Here is a 22,251-nt window from a genome sequence, read left to right as displayed (position 1 = left end):
AGCAAGTACATGTTAACCTGGGAAAGGTTGTTCTCCCATGGTATGGGATCCTGGCTAAATTTTTTCTTAAAAAGTAATCTTCTGGTCACCTTAATTTCAGACTTCTGGCCTCTAGGACTCTGAGGGAATAAATATCTATTGTTTTGAGCTGCCCAGTTTGTGCTACTTTGTTATGACAGCCTCAGGAAACCAATACAGATGGTGCACAAGTTTCCTTGAATACACAAAACATTATACAATGCATATCCTTGGCCAGGCATGGTGGCTCATGCCTGTAATCCTAGCACTTTCAGAGGCCGAGGTGGGCAGATTACCTGAGGTCAGGAGTTTGAGACCAGCCTGGCCAAAATGCTGAAACCCCGTCTCTACTAAAAATATAAAAATTAGCCGGGCGTGCTGGCAGGTACCTGTAATCCCAGGTACTTGGCAGGCTGAGGCGGGAGAATTGCTTGAACCTGGGAAGCAGAGGTTACAGTGAGCCGAGATCACGCCACTGCACTCCAGCCTGGGTGACAGAGCAAGACTCCTTCTCAAAAAAAAATAATAATAAATAAAATGCATATGTTCCTCAAATACCTGACATTGGAGGGGGCTTGGACAAGAGTATAAAATAGAGGCCAATATAGCATATATCTAAATATTTAAAGGTTAAAAATCAAGGCAACAAGCATTTGAATAAAATATGTTCTATTATCCCAGTGATAACTGCAGCAGGCAAGATCCAATGATGAGTGCTGAGATTGGTGGGTAAAACATTAAGGAGAAACAGCACATCAGCATCATCTCAAAGTATCTCCCTCAAGTTGTTTATTAATTACTGTGGTGGTTTTAACACGTGTCCAAAAATCCTTTGATTCTCTCACCTCCAGGAGGTGATACTTTCACTCTTTGTTGCCCAGGCTGGAGTGCAATGGCACGATCTCGGCTCACTGCAACCTCCGCCTCCCAGGTTCAAGCGATTCTCCTGTCTCAGCCTCCCCAGTAGCTGGGATTACAGGTGCCCACCACCACGTCTCGCTAATTGTTGTATTTTTAGTAGAGACTAAAAATCTTTAGTAGAGACAGGGTTTCACCATGTTGGCCAGGCTGGTCTTGAACTCCTGACCTCAAGTGATCCGCCTGCCTTGGCCTCCCAAAGTGCTGGGATTACAGGTGTGAGCCATCACGCCCGGCCAGGAGGTGGTACTTCTATCATTTTCCCTTGAGTGTGGTCTGGACATAGTGACTTGCGCCTTACAGAGGACGGGAAGGGAAAAACAGTAGCTCTACAGTGGAGAAACCTGGCGGACACCACTTGAAGTGATCAAGGTTAATATTAGCAGTAGTGAGTCATGCTGCTATCATGTATCGCTTGATATGATGCAATGAGAAAAGCTTGTCACCTCTGTTGTATCTTCCCCCAAATCCTTAACCCCAGTTGAATCATGACAAAAATATCAGACAAACTGAAATTGAGGGACAGTCTACAAAATACCTGACTGGTACTCTTTAAAAACGTTAAGGCCTTGAAAAATGAGGAAAGGCCGAAACCATCCCAGATAGGAGGAGACCAAGGAGACGCAATGACTAAATATAATATGGTATACCAGATTGAACTTTGGAGAAAAAAAAAAAAAAACAAAAAACAAAGATTAGTGGAAAAACTAGTGAAATATGAAAAAAAAAAATCTATAGTTAAGAGTTAGTTAATAGTATGTACCGATGTCATTTGCTTAGTTTTGACAAATGTGGTATGGCCATGTTGAACATTAATATTAGGGAAGCTAGGTGAAGGGCATAAGGGAACTCTGTAATTTCTTTGCAACTCTTCTTTAAATTGAAAATAATTTCTAAGTAAAAGGTTTGGAGGGACAAAAGCGATCATTTGGAAGATTGGAAGAGACTGAAAATTTGAACCTTAACAGTCTTTGGTTAATCTTGCCTTGTAGGAGGAAGGCTGCAAAGTCCCCTCCTTGAGAGATCTCCATCTTTATACAGGTAGTTTGCTTGCTGGTATCATCCTGAAAACAAAAGAGATGTTGATAGAGTAGGCATAGCCTGCTGACAGAGAATGTATTTCAGGACCTTCTGTGGTTTGCACCCAGGAACAGAGATCCTTTTAAAGCTTGGGACATGAAAAGATGCTTCAAACTGCTTCATACTTCCCATTTTTGTACAGGAATTGGACTAGATGGTATGTAAAGAAGTAGAACTCGCTTTTCTATGTAAGGTTTTTGAACTTATTTCCTGGTTTCTTAAATGGTCCTGGTGATGTCTGGCATACTATTGGATCTCCTGGTCAGGTGTGCAAACCCTAAAGCCTATGCTGGCATCCAATTATTCAACTAAATTGAAATAAATTCTACATGACACTGAAAACTCTGGTACTTGCTGGACAAAAGGCTCTATCTAAACTATGGTAGAAACTGAATGTAACCCTAGTATGAAACCTGCTCAAATTGTGGATAAGGTCAGAGAGGCTCAACATGAATGGTTATGCTATCTTTTTTGTTTTTTGTTTTTTTTTTTTTTTGAGACTCGCTAATTTTTAAAAATTTTAAGAGAGATGGAGTCTCACTTTGTTGCCCAGGCTGGTCTTGAACTCCCGGCTTGCAAGTGATCTTCCCAAGTTGGCCTCGCAAAGTGCTGGGATTATAGGGGCATGAGCCACCATGCCCAGCCTAATGTATCTCCCAAGTCTCTTAATTTATATTAGCTCCCTCATTTGTTTTTCTGTTTGCCATTTATTTGTTGAAGAAACCATGTCATTTGTCCTATGGAATTTTTCACATTGTGAACTGGGTTGATTGCATCTCCATGGTTCCTGTATTTCCTGTAAACTGATAATCAGATCTACAGCTTTGATTAGGTTGAGGTTCAATGTTTTGACAAGAACACTCCACAGGTGCACTGTGTCCTTCCTACTGCATCATATCAGGAGGCCCATAGTAGCTGGTTGTCTCTCTTTTAGTAATGTTAAGGTTGACAATTGAGAACAGTTATCATCCTGACTTCTTTATTACAAACTTCCCCATCAGCCATTGGTGGTTATTGCCTAGACCATTCTTTGTAATAGGCAACAACAGTAGGATACCTCAGTTCTATCATTCCTTCTGCATTTGTTAGAATTCTTCTCTAAGGAAGATCTTTCCATCATCAACTATCTGGTTGCCTTGAAATTTGGTTACCCATATGAAAAAGTCAGGATAAAAGCTTGATTCTTTCCCTTATCAGTTTTCAGAATACTGAGTTTGTGCCCTCACAACTTCCAAAGGTGACAATAAAGTAAGTATTTAAAATACATTATTACGAATTAATGGATTTTAAACATTTTTGTGTGTTTTAATCCACCAACAGTACTTTTTTTGTAACGTCCCTGATAATTTGAATATCGTAGTTATGCTGGTCTCATAAAATGAGTTGCAGGACATTCCCAGTATTTTTTTTCCTTAGGAGAGTTTATTTAAAGATAAAATTTAAATATAGATAAAGGCACAGGTATTAAATGCATAACTTGATGAGCTTTGACAAACTTATACATCTATGTAACTAACACCCAGTCAAGGTATAGGACGTTACCATTATCCTAGAAAGTTACCTTATGCCTGTTTGAGCCATTACACTTCCGTATGCAACCAATGTTCTGCTTTCCATCACTAACACAGATAAATTTCGCCTGTTCTTAAGTTTCATATGATTAGAATGTACTCTTTTGTGTCTGGCTTCTGTCATTCAACTTGATGTTTTTGAGTTTCATCTGCTGTGTTGTAATCATCAGTTGTTTATTATTTATTATTGCCGATTAGTGTTCCATTGACTTAGTCTACCACAGGTTTTTATTTGTTCTCTGATTATGTTTTTTTGTTTTTGTTTTTGTTTTGAGACGGAGTCTCGCTCTGTCGTCCAAACTGGAGTGCAGTGGTGCGATCTCAGCTCACTGCAATCTCTGCCTCCCGGGTTCAAGCAATTCTCCTGCCTCAGCCTCCCAAGTAGCTGGGACTACAGGCGTGTGCCACCACACCCGGCTAATTTTTTGTATTTTTAGTAGAGACGGGGTTTCACCGTGTTAGCCAGGATGGTCTTGTTCTACTGACCTCGTGATCCGTCCGCCTCAGCCTTCCAAAGTACTGGGATTACAGGCATGAGCCACTGTACCCGGCCTTGATTATGGTTTTTTTTTTTTTTTTATTATTACAAATACAGCTGCTATGAACATCTTGTACAAATCTTTTTGTGAACAAATGTTTGCATTTCTTTTGGGTAAATACCTAAAAATGGGCTTGATATATCATAGGTTTAACTTTGTAAGAAACTACCTCACCTGTAATCTCAGCACTTTGGGAGGCCAAGGTGGGAGGACTGCTTGGGTCCAGGAGTTCAAGACCAGTCTGGGCAACATGGCAAAACACTGTCTCCTTTTGTAAATGTCAGTTTAAGTCTTTTGCCTATTTTTATTGGGTTGTCTTTTTATTATTGATTTGGAGTTCTTTATATATTCTGGATACAAATACTTTAAAGGATATATAAATATATATAAAGGATATATATATATATATATATATATAAAACAGGTATTTTCTCCCAGTCTCTGTGGGGCTTGTTTTTACATTTTCTTAGTATATTTATTATTATTATTTAAGGCCTTTATTAGCAGTTTGCAGTTTGGCTTTTTAAAAACCAGATGCTGCACTGATAATGCAATTAGTTCTAGTTATCTGGTTAACAGGCAAAAAATAAATAAATAAATAAATAAATAAATCACCCCCACCCTGCCCAGCCTCAGGATCCAAGGCATTCTCAGCTGGTGGATCCCTTGCTTTTGTCTCTGCCACATTGGGGTTTAGGATTTTCTGGACATCTACATCTGTAACTGAAGTTGCAGTTGCTGACCTTGCGTCTCATCTTGATTTTCCTTCTCCTCTTCATTGCTGCCCTCTCTAAGCTGTCTTTGGTGAGAAGGGGCCCTGGAGAATTGTGGTCTAGGATTGTGTCACTGGTCCACCTTGTTCTCCTGCATCCTGGTTATCAGTACCTCCATCACTTCTCCCTGCACAGGACAGGTGCGACAGTGTGGGCACCTGGTTGTCACAGCCACCATAGTGGTGCCCCACAATAATGTGGGTACCTACAGGGTCGCCACAGGCTAGAAACCCATGCCTGGGCCAGCTGTTGAGCCTGGCCTTCAGCAACACTCTGACCCTTGGTCCTTTCCCCACTCTCACTATTCTGATAATTTGGCTGGTGAGTGAGTGGAGGACTGGCCCTATGATGCGGACAGCATTCATAATGGTTAGTCTGCTGCAGATCTACTGCCTTGCATGGGAATGCAATTAGGGCCTGTAACATTTGTGACCTCCATGCCCTTCAATAACCTCAAACTCCATCTACTACACTGGGAAAGCACTTCCTGGGGTTATTCTTTTATGACTGTCTGCTGTCCAAATACACCTCCTTGATGTCCTTTCTGTTGATGAAACCATATCCATTCCTGACATTGAATCATCTGTTTCCGAAATTTTCACTGCAATGACCCTCTTGTCCTAGCCACCCTAGCAACCACTTCTTGTGCTGCGGATGTGGGCACTACTAAGGACTGGCAGCTGCTGGGTCTCAGCCTCCTTGCTCAGGGTAGTGGTGATGGTGACTGGGGCCAGCTGTGACAACTGTAGCTCCTCCAGGGTGTGACTGTCACTAGGACGGGTGGAGGTGGGGCTGTTCAGGGCTCTCTGGGGTCCGCTCTCTGCTCCTGCTACTGACTGAACTCTAATAGCATCTTGTGATGAGCAGAAATTTGAAATTTTTTAACAGCTTTATTAGAGTTATCATGACATAATAGCATGTTTGAAGTGTGTAATTAGATAAGTTTTAACATATGTGTACCTCTTGAAACCAACACCACAATCAAGACAGTGAACATATCCATCACCTCCAAATGTTTCCTCCTGCCTCTGTGTTGTGTTGCCCCAGGCAACAACAGATCTGTTTTCCATCACTAGGTTAGTTTGCATTTTCTACAGTTTTATAAAAATGGAACCATACAGTTATGTATTTTTTATCTGACTTCTTTCACTTAACATAATTATTTTGAAATTTATACATGTTATATGCATTAATAGTTCACTCCTTTTTATTGAATAGTATATCCCATTGTATGGATACACCACAATTACTTATCCATTCACCTGCTGATAGACATTTGAATGGTTTCCAGTTTTTGGCTATTACAAATAAAGTTGCTATGAACATTCACGTACAAGCCTTGGTATGGGCATACACTTTCATTTCTCCTGGGTAAATACTTAGGAGTGGAATGGCTGGATCACATGGTAAGTACATGTTTAACTTTTGAAGAAACTGCCAAAGTGGTTGTACTATTATACTTTACCACCAGCAGTGCATAGGAAGAGTTCCAATTGTTGCATATCTTTGCCAACACTTGGTATGGTGTTTTTATTTATTTATTTATTTTCCTTTATTTATTTATTTATTATTTTTTTATTTGTGTGTGTGTGTGTCTGTGTCTGTGTGTGTATCTGTGTGTTTTGAAACAGTCTTGCTCTGACCCAGGCTGGAGTGTAGTGGTGTAATCTCAGCTCACTTCAACCTCTGCCTCCAGGGTTCAAGTGATTCTCCTGTCTCAGCCTCCTGAGTAGCTGGGATATAGACGCCTGCCACCATGCTCAACTAATTTTTGTATTTTTAGTAGAGATGGGGTTTCACCATGTTGGCCAGGGTGGTCTCAAACTCCTGGCCTTAAATGATCCACCTGCCTGCCTCCCAAAGTGCTGGGATTACAGGCAAGAGCCAGTGTGCCTGGCCTATTTTTGGTGAGTGTTTTTAATTTGAGGATTCTAATACATGTGTAATTATATCTCATTGTGATTTTAATTTCCACCTCCCTAATGACTAATGATCTTGAGCATCTTATTTGCCTTCCATACATCTTCTTTGGTGAATTCTTTTCAAATTCTTTGTCCATTAAAAAAAAGTTACATCTTTCCTTGTTTTGAGAGTCCTTTGTATATTCCGGTTACAAGTCCCTTATCACATACGTAATTTGCAATGAATTCTCCCAGTCTATGGGTTGTCTTTTCATTCCATTAACAATACCTTTTACAGAAGTTTTAAATTTAGATAAAGTCCAGTTTATCTTTTCTTTTATGGATCATGCTTTTGGTATTGTGGCTAAAATATCTTTGCCTAACCCAGGATCACTTTCTCCTATGTTTCAGCCTAGAAGTTTTATAGTTTTAGGTTTTACATACAGGTATATGATCCATTTTGAGTTACTTTTTGTATATGGTGTGAGGAATGAAGTCCAATATTAATATTTTCTTTTATGATTAGTGCTTTTCATGGTCCTAAGAAATCTCTGCCTGCCCCAAGGTGGCAAAAAAATTCCTCTGTGGTTTTTTTTTTTTCCAAGAAGAAATGTTTTTAGCCTTTACATTTAGATCTAAAATCTCTATCAAATTAATTTTTATATATGGTGTGAAGTAGAGTTGAGGTTCATTTTTCCATATTTGTTTTTCCAGTGTTTTAGCATTATTTGTTGAAAATACTTTCTTTTGGCCCCCAGTGAATTGCCTTGGTGCCCATCAATAGTATTTCTTAGAAGACAAATTATAATAAAAAATCTACTATGACTCACACCTGTAATCCCAGTACTTTGGGAGGCTGAGGCAGGAGGATCACCTGAGGCCAGGAGTTCATGAACAGGCTGGGCAACAACATGGCAAGACCCTGTCTCTATTTAAGAAAAAAAAAACACCTTACTCTGAGCAATACCCTCTCTTTTGGGAATTCATTGATTTAAAAAATACTTTCTGAGAACTTACAGTATTGTAGGCAATGATCCGGGAAAAGGGGATTCAAAAGGTAAATAAGACAGGTCCTCTTCCCTCAGGAGAAGCAGTCACATGAACAAATTAGGGTAGAGGGTGTGGGAAACACTGTGGTAGAAACTGTGTTCTCTTTGTCAGTGGCACAAAGCAGGGACAGATCAGCTCCTCTTGGGTATATAAGGGAAGGTATCTTAGAGGAGATATTTGAGCTGGTCTTGAAGAATGGGGGAAATTTTGGTAGGGAGACAAGGCAGGCAGGGAGACAAGGACAGCATTTGAAGCGGAAGGAACAGCATGGGCAAGGGAAGGGGAATGTGAAACAGCCCAGGATATTTAGGGACTTTTAAGTACTTATTAGATATATTGGTCTGATTCTCAAAAGAAAAATCTGGAGTTCTTTTGCTAATTTCTTTTCTTGACAACAGGGTAACTAAATCCAAGGAATTCAGCATGTACCCTTTGATGGTGGGGGATCTTTTAATTGGATATTTTGGAGGAGGCTCTCTGGCCATGGAGGTCTCTATTTCTTTCTAATCTAGGCCAGCTATCATTGCTTCCATATTAAAAATAAACTGAATTTGCTACAGCTTTTGGCCCAGCTAATGGGGAAAGAATGGGAACTCACCACTTCATTGATGGCTTTGATTAGGTAAAGACCTTCCTTATAAAAATAAAAGAGTCTAATGATACCTGAAACAGAAAAGTAAGTGAGAATGTAAGACAGACAATTGAGCTGAAGAGAAATTGGAAATTTTATATTGGACTTTGTGAACTTACCATCATGAGCTCGCTCATTCTTAGGCGTCCTTCCCAGCCCCTCCACTGCCTATGCTGCTCTTGGTCTCCCTGCCTTCCTCCACCCCTCACTTGAATGTTCAGGTTGTTTTCCTTCCTGGGTCCTCTCCACCTACCCTAGCTCCACCGGCATCTCCCAGACGTCTCCTGTAAGACATGGGCTACATCCATCTACTGGTTGATTCCTATCTGCCTGATTGAGCACACCATCCCTTACTGCTTCACACCATTATCCAACTGTTTCCTGCAAATGTATCGTATTCCTCTTGAGATTCATAGATTCTTTGAGGGAAAGGATCATAGCTCACTGTTCCATGTGTCTTGCCTCTCAATCCCAACAAGCTCCTCATGCAGTTAATTTTGTTGAATTAATAAGTAGATATGTTAATCTAATTCTCATTTAACCTAATGGCTCCAGTATACAACCATCACCCACGATGACTTCTTACCTCTTTCTTGAGGTGCCTCCCACAGATTTATGACTTGCCTCTCTATACTATAATATCACCTTGTAAAGGCATCTGGCCCACTGTGGGTAAACGTCTAACTCAACCCAATACAGATTCATGGGATATCTGATTCATGCCAACAAATGTGCTAGGGACACCAAGACAGTCTACCTTCAGATTCATCATACTGAGGGTTACACAGACTTGAAACCACCTAGTATAATGTAGTGTGATACATATGATCCTATCTTTACACCAAATTCCTTCTGAGTATCAACATTCCCACCGAGATATCCCTAGATGCCTCAAGTCTGCACATGTTCAAATGGAATTCTTCAACTCACAGAACCCTGAGATCTTATTTTCCCGTAACTGTTATCAAGAAATGACATCATCATCCACCCAGTTATCTAACGCACAAAGGGGGAGGCATTCTCCTTCATCGCCCCCCAGCACACTTTCCCACTACTTGACTCGTATGCATATTCCATCATTCCCTAAGTTTTTCCATTAAACATTCCTTTCATTTTTTAAGCTTTTTATTTTGAACTAATTTTAGACTTATAAAAAAGTTACAAAAATAGTACAGAGTTTCTTTGTATCCCTTGTCTTGCTTCCCCTAATCTTAACATCTTACATAACCATAGTACACTTTTTCTTTTTTTCTTTTTTTTCTTTTTTGAGACGGAGTCTCATTCTGTCACCCAGGCTGGAGTACAATGGTGCGATCTCAGCTCACTGTACTCTCTGCCTCCCGGGTTCAAGCAATTCTCTTTCCTCAGCCTCCCAGGGAGCTGGGATTACAGGTGCCCACCACAACGTCTGGCTAATTTTTTTTTTTTTTTTTTTTTTTGTATTTTTAGTAGAGACGGGGTTTCACCATGTTGGCCAGGCTGGTGTCAAACTCCTGACCTCAAGTGATCCACCTGCCTAGGCTTCCCAAAGTGCTGGGATTACAGGCATGAGCCACCACACCTGGCCTTTCTTTTCATTTTAACAGCCCCTGTCTTGGTTCAGATGTTCAGAATTTTCTCTCCTTAATGACTGCATAGTTTTTCCGCCTCTCATTTTGCCTTTTTCAAACTCCTGCTAGAGTGCCCTTCTTAAATGCCAGTCTGGTCAGGTCACTCTCCTGCAGAAAGTTCTTCAGTGTGCCTGTGCTGGCTGAGCAGAGCCTGATGTCTAGAGAGATGCATGCCTTCACAGATGATCTCCAAGTGAACACGCACTTTCCGCTCTGCCTGCCACAATATGACACATCCACCTCACTCACTTCCAGCCAATGCTGACATTTGCCTTCTCATCCTCCACAAAGTAGGAAAGCTCCTCATATCCAGAGGTAACAGTCTGTTTCATCCAAACATAAGGACAGGCTAGAGGGAGCCTAGCTTTTGGGGGGCAACCAAGAGTAACAGCTCACCTATCTAGGACACTGTTTACAGTTTTCGATACCATACTCCTCATGGAGGCCTGGTTCATCCTCAGGCTGAGGGAAAAAGAGCAAGCTCTGGTTTGTATGAGAGGACTGCTGAGTGCTGGAAGGGTGTGGACTCCAGGGCCATACTGCCTGGTTTGAAGCCTGACTTTCCATGTTACCTCAAGTAAGTTATTTAACTTCCATAAGTCAGTTGCCTCTTCTGAACAGGAATAAAAAATTTTACTTCCCCGCTAAGGCTGCCATGAGGATTAAATGGGCTAGCACATGTGAAATGGTAGAACAGTACCTGACCCACCATACCTGTTCTGTACATATAGTTACTATTACATGACCAGGGAGAAGTCTCCATGCCTGGCCCCACCAATACCTCAAAAGGAGATTAAATTGACAACAGTCTACAGGTATCTGTAAATGAGGCTAAAAAGGAAGATGAAGAACAATACCCATTTCATCCACAGGAGCAATAAGTATTTCATTCCCCAAATCTGTGGCCCAGATGGAAGTGACATCAACCTTAAGCTTCTCCCATGCATATATTTGTTTAGCACTGTACAGATTATAAATTGAGAATCCTTTGGCTCCTCCAATAAACACATAGTCTTGGGAAACAGCCATACAATTTGGCATTTTGTTGAGCTGGGAAAACAAAGAAAAAATATTATTTTCAGTTGTCACTGTCTTCAAATTATATGAGTTAGCTTCTCAGAGACATTCAGGGGCCCTTCCTAGATAATAATAACATTTCCTGGCTGGACGCAGTGGCTCACGCCTGTAATCCCAGCACTTTGGGAGGCCGATGTGGGCAGATCACATGAGGTCAAGGGTTCGAGACTAGCCCGGCCAACATGGTGAAACCCCATCTCTACTAAAAATACAAAAATTATCTGGGTATGGTGGCATATCCCTGTAAGCCCAGCTACTTGGGAGGCTGAGGTAGGAGAATGCTTGAACCTGGGAGGCGGAGGTTACAGTGAGCCGAGATCACACCATTGCACTCCAGCCTGGGCAACAAGAGTGAAACTCCGTCTCAAAAAAAAAAAAAAACCCAAAAAACAACATTCCCAAACATAGTGCTCATCTAAAACTCTTGCCTAAGCATCAAGAAATTCATAGTATTTCACTGTTAGGGCAAAGAGAACAGAGAAAACAAATAAGTTGAGAACAAATGCATATTCACAACACTAGGCATGACCACAGGCCCTGTACTTTATTCAGCCGGTGCACTGTGGGAAGAACGGTAGCCAAGGCACTGGCAGATCCTCAGCCATCCAGCAAGAGAGTAGATTAATACATTAAGAAGATTTTTCAGTAACAACCACTGAATATAAAAGGATAGTATTCAATTAACCAGAATACCCCATATTTCCCTAGGCAATTACCAGATCATTTTAATCAACATCAGCATGCTTCTAATCTTTCAAAAATGCACTGACTTACTGAATGCAGCTTTCTGGTAGGAATTCCTTCCTGGATTAGGGGCTTTCATTTATTAACACTCAACTGAGAAACAGGGGCTCCTGGTCAACTGCTTACTCCATACCTGGATTTCTCCAAATGGAGGGTAGACGGTGGGCTGGATCTCGCTGCTCTCAGCTTCCCTCAGTGCATTCCTCTCTTCAATAATTTCCCAAGACTGGTCAAACAGAAGGTTCACCAGCTTGTTGATCATTCGATAAGGCTGAGGCAAGGAATCCAGCTCCTCATCTGGATCCACGAGGACATGATCCTCTTCATCGTCTTTAGGCCAGTCCTTCTCTGTTGGGGCTGGCACCTCCAATGGTCCCTTTCGTGTACCAATGGGGTGCTTTATCTTCTGGGTCTGACTTCCTCTCAGGAATGACATCACAGAAGGTGGCACTGGGAACCTCTATGAAACTCTGAAAAGCTGATAAGAGAAGTAAACAAAGGAATTCTGGAAAAAAGGAAGCAACGAGAAGATAGCACACCATCCTTTTCTAGCACAATAGCCTATGGGGACTGTTTATTCCACAGACTGGCATTTTCCTTAATTACCAGAGGACTATTACCACATTCTTAGGATATGCTCTTCATATTAGTAAGGACATTAGAGGAGGCAGGTATTTTCCAGGCCACCCCTCGATGATGTGTACTAAGAAGGAAAGAGGAATTTGATACCCTTGTTGATAGGAGGGCAGATGTCTTTCTGTCCCAAATACAATTCACCCTCTCTCCTACAACTTATGCCTTCTCCTCATTCTCTTTCTTTCTGCAGATGGCTGTGCCCAAGCCAGGTGGGCAGTGAGCCATGACTCTCCTCCATTTCTTTCCTTCACCCACCATCAGATGAAGTTCAAGCACTCCCAATCCCGACTGTCTGATTTGTTCCCTTTTCTCCTTTCCCACTGCTGCTACCCAGGAGTTCTGCAGACACAGTGCTCAGGGCCCATGAGATTTTTCAAGAGCCTCCAGAAATGTTTGAGACATTAAAAAAAGAATTGACCAAAATAAGATCCATAAATTTCCACTTCTATCTGTGCCACAGATTTGAGGAATAAAATACTTATTGCTCCTGTGGATGATAATTAAATATTTACAAAAATATTTACAATTTATCAGCTCCACTCTATGTGTGTGTGTGTATACACACACATATATGTATACATCAACTTATAAATATATAAAGTCTGTATATGTATACAAATAAGGTTCACGTCTACAAGAAGAGAACGAGTAATCTTTACTTCAGAAAATTCAAAATTGTAGGGCCTGTGGGGTGGTTCATATCCATAATCCCAGCACTTCAGGAGGCCAAGGTGGGAGGACGGCTTGAGGCCAGGAGTTCGAGACTAGCTTGGGCAACATAGCAAGATCCCATCTATACAAAAAATTTTAACAATAGCTGGGCATGGCGGTATGCATCTGTAGCTACTTGGGAGGGTGGGGTGGGAGAATTTCTTGAGCCCAGGAGTTTGAGGTTGCAGTGAGCTAAGATTGTGCCACTGCATTCTACCCTAGATGATAGAGTGAGACCCTATCTCAAAAAAAAAAAAAAAAACCCTCAAAATTGTGCACATTATAAAAAGGCTTTCATATGTTACCGTTTTTTAAAAAATATTTAATGTAGAACATAAGATACATTTTAAGGTGCTTAATATATAGTGGAGTAGGGTCTTGGACTGTATGAGTGCCTAGGGTCCATGAAGTCTTGTAAAAGCCCTGCTGCCATCATCATCTTTTCTTACCGGCTGGAGTACATTTGTGATGCTTTCAATGTGTGAGTATGAGGACACTAGCTGACACTGGGGAAAGAACCAACTGAAGTAATTAGTGGGGAGAGTAAGCTGAGCTCACAGAGGGCCAAGAATAATGCCTGTTTCCACCAGCAAGACTGGAAAGCCTCATAATTCACAGGGATTATGTAGACTACTCCGAAAAATCTTGCCTCGGTCATGGGAAAAATTAGCCCTAGAATAAATGCTCCTCTGTTGTCACCCATCAAATCTTAGAAGTTAGATAATCAAACTATTTCTAAGTAACATACTGCATCCCAGAACAAAGCTCAAGAATATTTAGAGGAATATAAAAATATCCAGCATTCAATGGAGTAAAACTCACAATGTCTAGGATCCAATAAAGAAATTACTTGGGCTATAGAAAGGCAAGAAAATATAAGCCATAATAAAGAGAAAAATCGATCAACTAAAGCTGAACCAGAGTCAATAAAGATATTAGAATTAGCAGACAAAACAGTTATAACTTTTTCCACAAAGTTATAAAGTTATAACTGTTATATCTATATCTTTCTAAATCTATACTGAACTTTTAGAGACACAGCTACAAGGTCTGAGATGAAAAATACATCAGATTAGATTAACATGAAGATTTCAGAGGCAAAATTAGATGGCCAGAAGAAAAGATTAGTGAACTTGAAGACACAGCAATAGAAACAAAATGAAACAAAGGAATAAAAAAGACTGAAAAAAAGAGAAGAACTGAGGTGTGAGATCATTTGAAGTGCCTAATACAAGAGTGACTGAAATCCCCAAAAGAGAGAAGAAACAGAAAAAAATTTTGTAGAAATAATGAACAAAAATTTTCTAAATTTGATTAAAACTATAAACCCACAGATTTGAGAAGAAAAACTATATAAAATTATGGATAAAGACAAAATTTGAAAGCAGCCAGAAGAAGAAAGGCATCCCATGTACAGAGGAACAAAGTGAAAAATAACAGCAGACTTACTGAAGGAAACCATGCGAGTGAGAAACAGTGAAGCAACATCTTGAAAGTACTGAAAGAAAAAAACTTGTCACTCTGGTATTCTATATCCAGAAAACATATTTTTCAGAAAATTAAAGTGAAATAAAGCCTTTTTAGACACACAAAAATTGGAAGAACTCATCATCAATGAGCTAGCATTAAAATAAATAATGTAAAAGAAAGGCTTTTAGGCTAAAGGAAAAGGATCAGGGTATAGTAGCTCTCGCCTATAATCCCAGAACTTTGGGAGGCTGAGGTGGGAGGATCACTTGAGCCCTGAAGTTCAAGACCATCCTGAGCAACAAAAGGAGACCTTTATTCTACAAAAAAAAAAATTTTTAATTAGCCAGGCTTGGTGGCATGTGCTTGGAGGATCACTTGAGCCTGTGAGGTCAAGGCTGCAGTGAGCCATGATGGTGTCACTGCACTCCAGCCTGGGTGACAGAGATCCTGTTTCAAACTAATTAATTAAATAAATAAAATAAAATGATATCAGGTGGAAATAGAAATTTACATAAAGAAGTGAAAAACACTGGATACATTAGGCAAATTAAAAGATTTTTCTTATTATTTAAATCTCTTTAAAAGATATTTAAAATGCTTAAACAAAAAATAAAAATGTAGTGTAGGATTAATAACATATGTAAAGAAAAATGTATGAAAATAATAATACAAGGGCTAGGAGAGGAGAAATGGAAGTATACTAATACCACTTGAAGGTAGGCTATGCTAGGTTAAAGATGCATACTCTAAACCCTAAATTAACCACTAAGGAAATAAAACAAACAGTTATAGCCAACAAAAGCAATAAAACACATAAAAGTACTCAATTTAAATACTTAATTTAAAAAAGCAGAAAAGAGGAAAAAGGGAACAAGGAACAGATGGTACAAACAGAAAGCATAGCAAAATCTAACCATATCAATAATCACATCAAATGTAAACACTCCAATCAAACGACAGAAGTTGTCAGAATAGATGAGACTCAATATATGCTGTGTACAAAAACCCCACTTAAATATTAAGACACAAATAGGCCAAAACTAAAAGGGTGAACAAAGGTATACTATGCTAACATTAATCAGAAGAAAGCTGGAGTGACTACATTAATATCAGACACAGTATATTTCACAGCAAAGAATATTACCTGCGATAAAGAAGTTCATTTAATAATGATAAAGGTGGGCCGGGTGCGGTGGTTCATGCCTATAATCCCAGCACTTTGGGAGGCTGAGGCGGGCAGATCACGAGGTCAGGAGATCGAGACCATCCTGGCTAACATGGTGAAACCCCGTCTGTACTAAACTTACAAAGAAATTAGCTGGGCGTGGTGGCAGGCACCTGTAGTCTCAGCTACTTGGGAGGCTGAGGCAGGAGAATGGCATGAACCCAGGAGGCGGAGCTTGCAGTGAGCCAAGATTGCACCACTGCACTCCAGCCTGGGCAACAGAGCGAGACTCCGTCTCAAAAAAAAAAAAAAAAATTATAAAAGTGTCAACTGATCAAGAGGGTATAAAAGTTCTAAATGTTTATGCACCTAATAACAGAGCTTCAAAATACACAAAGCAAAAATGGATAGAATTTTAATGAGAAACAGGAAAATCTACAATTACAGTCAGAGATTTTAATACTCTCTTCTCAATAAATTATAAACACATAAACAGAAAAATTTGTGAGGATATAGAAAACTTCAATAACACTATTAAGTAATTTTTTTCCAATTGACAGTTACAGAACGCTCTACCCAAAACAGCAGATTACAAATTATTTTTAAGTGCACATGAAACATTTACCAAGACAAACCATATTCCAGGTCATAAACCAACTAAGTTTAAAAGAACTTAAATAATACAAAGTATGCTCTCTGACTACAACAGAATTATTTTAGAAATCAATAACAGAAATTTTGATGGTTCAATGTGTACAAGACCTCAAAATATTAGGAAACTAACATGCTTCTTAATAACCCATGGATCATTTTTAATAGTTTTAATGCTCCTAGGGTAGATACTCAGGAATGGGATTGCTGGTCATATGGTAAATATATGTTTAAAATATTTTACATACATATTAGAATGGCTAAAATAAAAAAATAGTGCCAGGTGTGGCAGCTCATGCCTGTAATCCAAGCACTTTGGGAGGCCAAGGTGGGAAGATTGCTTGATGCCAGGAGTTTGACACCAGTCTAAGCAACACAGTGAGACCCCCATCTCTACAAGAAATTTTAAAAAACTGCTGGGGTGGGAGTGGCATGCACCTCAGTCCCAGCTGAGGTAGGAGGATTGCTTGAGCCAGGGATGTCAAGGCTGTAGTGAGCCGTGATCATGCCACTGCACTGCAGCCTGGGTAACAGAGTGAGACTTTGTCTCTAAAAAAACAAACAAACAAACTGACAGTACTAAGCACTGGTGAAGATGCAGAGCAACTGGACTCCCATACATTGCTGTTGAAAATGCAGAACAGTACAGCCACTCTGAAAAAGGATTTGACAGTATCTTATAAAGTTAAACATATATTTACCATATGACCCAGCAATCCCATTCCTGAGTATCTACCCTGGGAGTAGTAAAACTAACCTATAATCCGAGCACTTTGGGAGGCCAAGGCAGGCAGATTGCTTGAGCCCTGGAGTTCAAGACCAGCCTGGGCAAAATGGCAAAACCTCATCTATACAAAAAATACAAAAATTAGCTGGGTGTGGTGATGTGCACCTGTAGTCCTAGCTACTCGGGAGGCTGAGGTGGGAGGATTGCTTTAGCCAGGGAGGTCAAGGCTGTAGTGAGCCATGATCACACCACTGTACTCCAGCCTACGTGACAGAGCGAGGCCCTGTCTCAAACAAAAACAACAACAACGACAACAACCACCACCACCACCACCAATGTAAGCTCACACAAAAACCTCTATGCAAATGTTTATGACAGCTCTACTTACAAATGTCAAAAATGGGAAACAATCCAAATGTCCTTCAACAGGTTTATCAATGGATAAACAAACTGTGGTATATCCATATAATAGAATACTACTCAGTAATAAAAAGCAAAAAACTATTGATCCACACAACAACATGGATGAATCTCAAAGACATTATGACAAGTGAAAGAAACCAGTCTCAAAATTTATATGCAGTGCAATTCCATTTATACAGCATTCTCAAAAATGCAAACTGAGTAATGGGGAACAGATCAGTGTTTGTCAAGAGTTATAAGCAGGGAAGGGTGTTATTCAAAAAGGACAGCATGGCTGGGCATGATGGCTCATGTCTGTAATCTCAGCACTTTGGGGGGCCAAGGCAGGTGGATCACTTGAGGTCAGGAGTTCAAGACCAGCCTGGGCAACATGGCGAAACCCCACCTCTACTAAAAATACAAAATAAGCTAGGTGTGGTGGTGTGTGCCTGTAATTCCAGCTACTCAGGAGGCTGAGGCACAATAATCACTTGAACCTGGGAGGCAAAGGTTGCAGTGAGCTGAGATTGTGCCATTGCACTCCAGCCTGGGTGATGGAGTGAGGCTCTGTCTCAAAAAAAAAAAAAAAAAAAAAAAAAGGTCAGCATGAGAGAGTTTTTTGGAGTGATGGAACTATTTCATCAGTGGAAAGAAAAATGTAAAGCTGTCTTTATCTCCAGATGATATGCTTATATAGGAAACCTGATGAAAACATTTTCTAGAACTAATAAATGAGGAGAGCAAGGTTGTAGGATACAAGTTCAATATACAAAAACTGATTGTATTTCTATGTACTGGCAATAACAAACCAAACATTGAAATAAAAATACCATTTATAACAGTATCAAAAACATGAAATACTTAGGGATAAATCTGACAAAAGATATATAAAACCTGTATACTGGGCTAGACAAGGTGGCTTGCACCTGTAATTCTAGCAACTCAGCAGGCCGAGGTGGGAGGATTGCTTTGAGTCCAGGAGTTCAAGGTTGCTGTGAGCTATGATCACGTTGCTGCACTCCAGTTTGGGCAATACAGCGAAACTCCCTCTCTAAAAAACACCCACCCATATACTGAAAACTATAAAATATTTCTGACAGAAATTAAAGAAGACCTAAATAAATGGAGTGTGATACCTTATTTATGAGTTGGAAGACTCAATTTTGTTAAAATGTCAATTCTTTTCAAATTCATGTACAAATTCAACACAATCCTTATGATAATCCCAGGTGGCTTTTTTTTTCCAGAAATTAAGAAGCTAATTTTACAACTCATAATTGGAGGACTAACACTACCTAATTTCAAGACTTATCACAAAGCTACAATATTCAAGACAGTGTGGTATTGGTATCAAAATAAACAAATAGATCAATGAAATCAAATAGGGAGTACTAAATTAGATGCAAACATATATGGAGAACTTATTTTTGACACGAGCACAAAGACAATTCGGTGGAAAAAGGATATTCTTTTCAACAAATAATGCTGGAGCAATTAGATATCTATATAGGAAAAAAATGAACGCCGATCCATACCTTGCACCATATGCAAAAATTAACTCAAAGTAAAATCATACACCCAAATGTAAAACTGAAAACTATAAAACTTCTAGAAGAAAACTTTGGCAATCTTCACTTAGACAAAGATTTCCTATACAAGACATTAAAGTATAACCTAAAAAGAACAAACTGGTCATTTAAACCTTTTCAAAAATAAACTTATATTTCTTCAAAACACACTGTTAAGAGAATAAAAGGTAATCCTCAGATGGGGAGAAAATATATGTGCAAGTCACTTATCTGATAAAGTACTTGTGTCCAGAGTATTTTTAAAACTCTCAAAACTCAGTAATAAAAGAAATAACCCGGCCGGGTGCAGTGGCTCACGCCTGTAATCCCAGCACTTTGGGAGGCCAAGGCGGGCAGATCATGAGGTCAGGAGAGCGAGACCATCCTGGCTGACATGGTGAAACCCTGTCTCTATTAAAAAATACAAAAACTAGCCGGGCGTGGCAGTGGGCGCCTGTAGTCCCAGCTACTCGGGAGGCTGAGGCAGGAGAAGGGTGTGAACCCAGTGAGCCGAGATCATGCCACTGCACTCCAGCCTGGGCAACAGAGCGAGACTCCATCTCAAAAAAAAAAAAAAAGAAAGAAAAGAAAAAGAAATGAAATAACCCAACAATTTTTAAATATGTGCAAAAGATTTGTATAGAAACTTAACCAAAGAAGATATACAGATGGCAGATAGATTCATAAAAAGATGTTCAGCATCATTAGTCATTTGTGAAATGCAAATTAAAATCATGAGATACCACTACACATATATTAAAATGCCTAAAGTTAAAAAGATAGACCATACAAGTGTTGTTGAAGATGTACAATAAGAATGCTCATATACACTATTGGGAAACCAAAATGGTACAACTGGTTTGGAAAACAGTTTGGCAATTTCTTAAAATGCTAATGTGAAGGCTAAAGCAACTCCATCTTGGATGATAATCCTCCATGTTAACTTCTGATTAGCCCCAGTTCCAGAAAAACCTCTAACATTTCCAGTTTGACTCATTCCTTGTGTAAGAGCACCACTTACTGTAAATATTGCCCTTAGGTCAAAACAACCTTGATGTTATCATTCTTGCCATAAATTGTGTCCTTAAGCAATTATCTTACACATTCCCTCTGAAGCACCTTTCTCTATAGCACAGAAACCCTGGATCTGGTGGATAATGGCAGGGATCCACCATCTTGTCTTGCTTCCTGAGACACAGACATGGCTTCTGTTTGTTTGTTTAAATTGTATTTATTTATTAAATGTTTGTTTCTGAGAAACTGGGTATGTCAGCCTCTTGCTTTGGCCTCTCAGCTTTTTCAGACTTTTGAGGGTAAGTTTGCATAGGCCTGTCCACTGCAGGACAGTTAAACACACATCCACCGTCATATCCAGTCATTCCACTCTTAGGAGTGGCAGAAGGGAACTGAAAACATATGCCCATACCAAGACTTGGACACGAACAGTCATTACAACTTTATTTGTAGGAGCCCCAAAGTGGAAACAACCCAATGTCCACCAATAGGCAAACAGATAAGCTCTCACACATTGTCAGTGGTAATACAAAATAGGATAGCCACTTTGGAAAACAGTTTGGCAGTTTCTTACAAAGTTAAACATACCATATGTTTCAGCAATCACATTCCTGCGTATTACACTAGGAAAATTAAAACTTATGTTTCACATCAAAATCTGTACTTAAATATTTATAGCAGCTTTATTTATAATGGCTTCAAATTAGAGATAACACAAATGTACTTCAGTGGGCGAATGGATAATGAATTATAATAAATTCATATTGTGGAATAAAAAATTACAAACTACTGATGTGCACAACATAGATAATCTCAAATGCATTATGCTAAGTAAAATAAATCAGAAAAGAAAATAAAACGCTACATACTATATGATTCAATTTATATGATATTGTGAAAAGGGCAGAATTGTAGGTATAAAAAACAGATGAGGCCAGGCGTGGTGGCTCACACCTGTAATCCCAGAACTTTGGGAGCTCGAGGTAGGTGGATCACCTGAGTTCAGGAGTTCCAGACCTGACCAGCATGGTGAAACACCGTCTCTACTAAAAATATAAAAAATCAGCCATGCGTGGTGGCGCATGCCTGTAATCCCAGTTCAGGAGGCTGAAGCAGGAGAACCGCTTGAACCCGGGAGATGAAGGGTGCAGTGAGCCGAGATTGCGCCATTGCACTCCAGCCTGGGCAATAAGAGCAAAACTCTGTCTCAAAAACAAAAACAAAAAACAGATGATACACATCTGTGTTTAGAAGCACCCTGTGTTCACCTCTATCATCTAACATATCTCTGTGTTGTACTTACCAGTTTACTGTGTTCCTTATTAACCTATTACTCTAGGACTAGAGTTTAGCACAGTGGTTGGTATATGGCCAGCACTCAATAAATTCTTATTGCTTGCAGAATTGCCCTGACCTGGGCCATGTACTTAGAGAAAACTTCTGGCTCTCTTCCAGGCTCTTTCCTCTGCAAAAAATGAGTAACCCATGGGGCCAAGGAGATATGCTCACCCAAAGCCTAGTTTCCTTCTTCTGGAGTCTAGACCATGTTCAGGGTACCAATACCCCTGGAATTTACTGCCCAAATGACACCATGGCCTGCATGAGCCTTTCTCAGCTTTCTCCTGAGGGCAGACCCAGCTGCTAACGTGAGCACTCCTCGATCTCAAAGGTGGCAAAGGCATGGCTGCTTGCAGAGGTATGGGCAGAAGTTGGATGTGGCTTGGAGTATCAGGATGGTATGCAAGGCTCCTGGCCGGGAATGTAGGTGGGCACCAGAAAAGAAAGGGAAGTGGGAAAAGACTGGCGGCCATTTCTCCCCACACTGCCATATTCCAGCTGTGTTTCCAGGTATCCTAAGGAGTCTAGGAATTCTGAAAATGGCCTTCTACATCATTGTGAGGGTTTATTTGTCAATGTAGGAAAACAGACTATATTTTACTTAACAATTTGTTACTTGATTTATAACTAAAATATTTAAACATATGGTATGCTGGA

The 22,251-nt window shown here is 40.0% G+C and overlaps 1 protein-coding gene across 6 annotated transcripts in view; it reads right to left on the bottom strand.

Annotated features, from left to right (window-relative positions):
• Positions 1-22,251, bottom strand: part of WDR93 (WD repeat domain 93) — a 51,931-nt gene that overhangs the window by 28,171 nt on the left and 1,509 nt on the right. For 4 of the 6 annotated variants that reach the window (XR_008513758.2, XR_008513757.1, XM_002825810.5 and 1 more), the window contains exons 2-5: positions 12,046-12,390; positions 10,949-11,141; positions 8,449-8,513; positions 1,922-2,000 (exon numbers count right to left, since the gene is read on the bottom strand). Coding sequence is in view for 4 of the 6 variants with exons in the window: in XM_002825810.5 (XP_002825856.4) it covers positions 1,922-2,000; positions 8,449-8,513; positions 10,949-11,141; positions 12,046-12,348 (640 nt within the window). In the remaining 2 variants the exon portion in view is untranslated. The remainder of the gene's footprint in view (positions 1-1,921; positions 2,001-8,448; positions 8,514-10,948; positions 11,142-12,045; positions 12,391-22,251) is intronic. The other 2 variants (XM_054531858.2, XM_054531857.2) reach the window with 2 other exon arrangements.

This window comes from Pongo abelii, chromosome 16 (assembly GCF_028885655.2).
Source record: "Pongo abelii isolate AG06213 chromosome 16, NHGRI_mPonAbe1-v2.0_pri, whole genome shotgun sequence".
NCBI lineage: Eukaryota > Metazoa > Chordata > Mammalia > Primates > Hominidae > Pongo > Pongo abelii.
The sequence above is the reverse complement of the archived record's forward strand: the minus strand, read 5'-3'. Positions and strand labels throughout refer to the sequence as shown.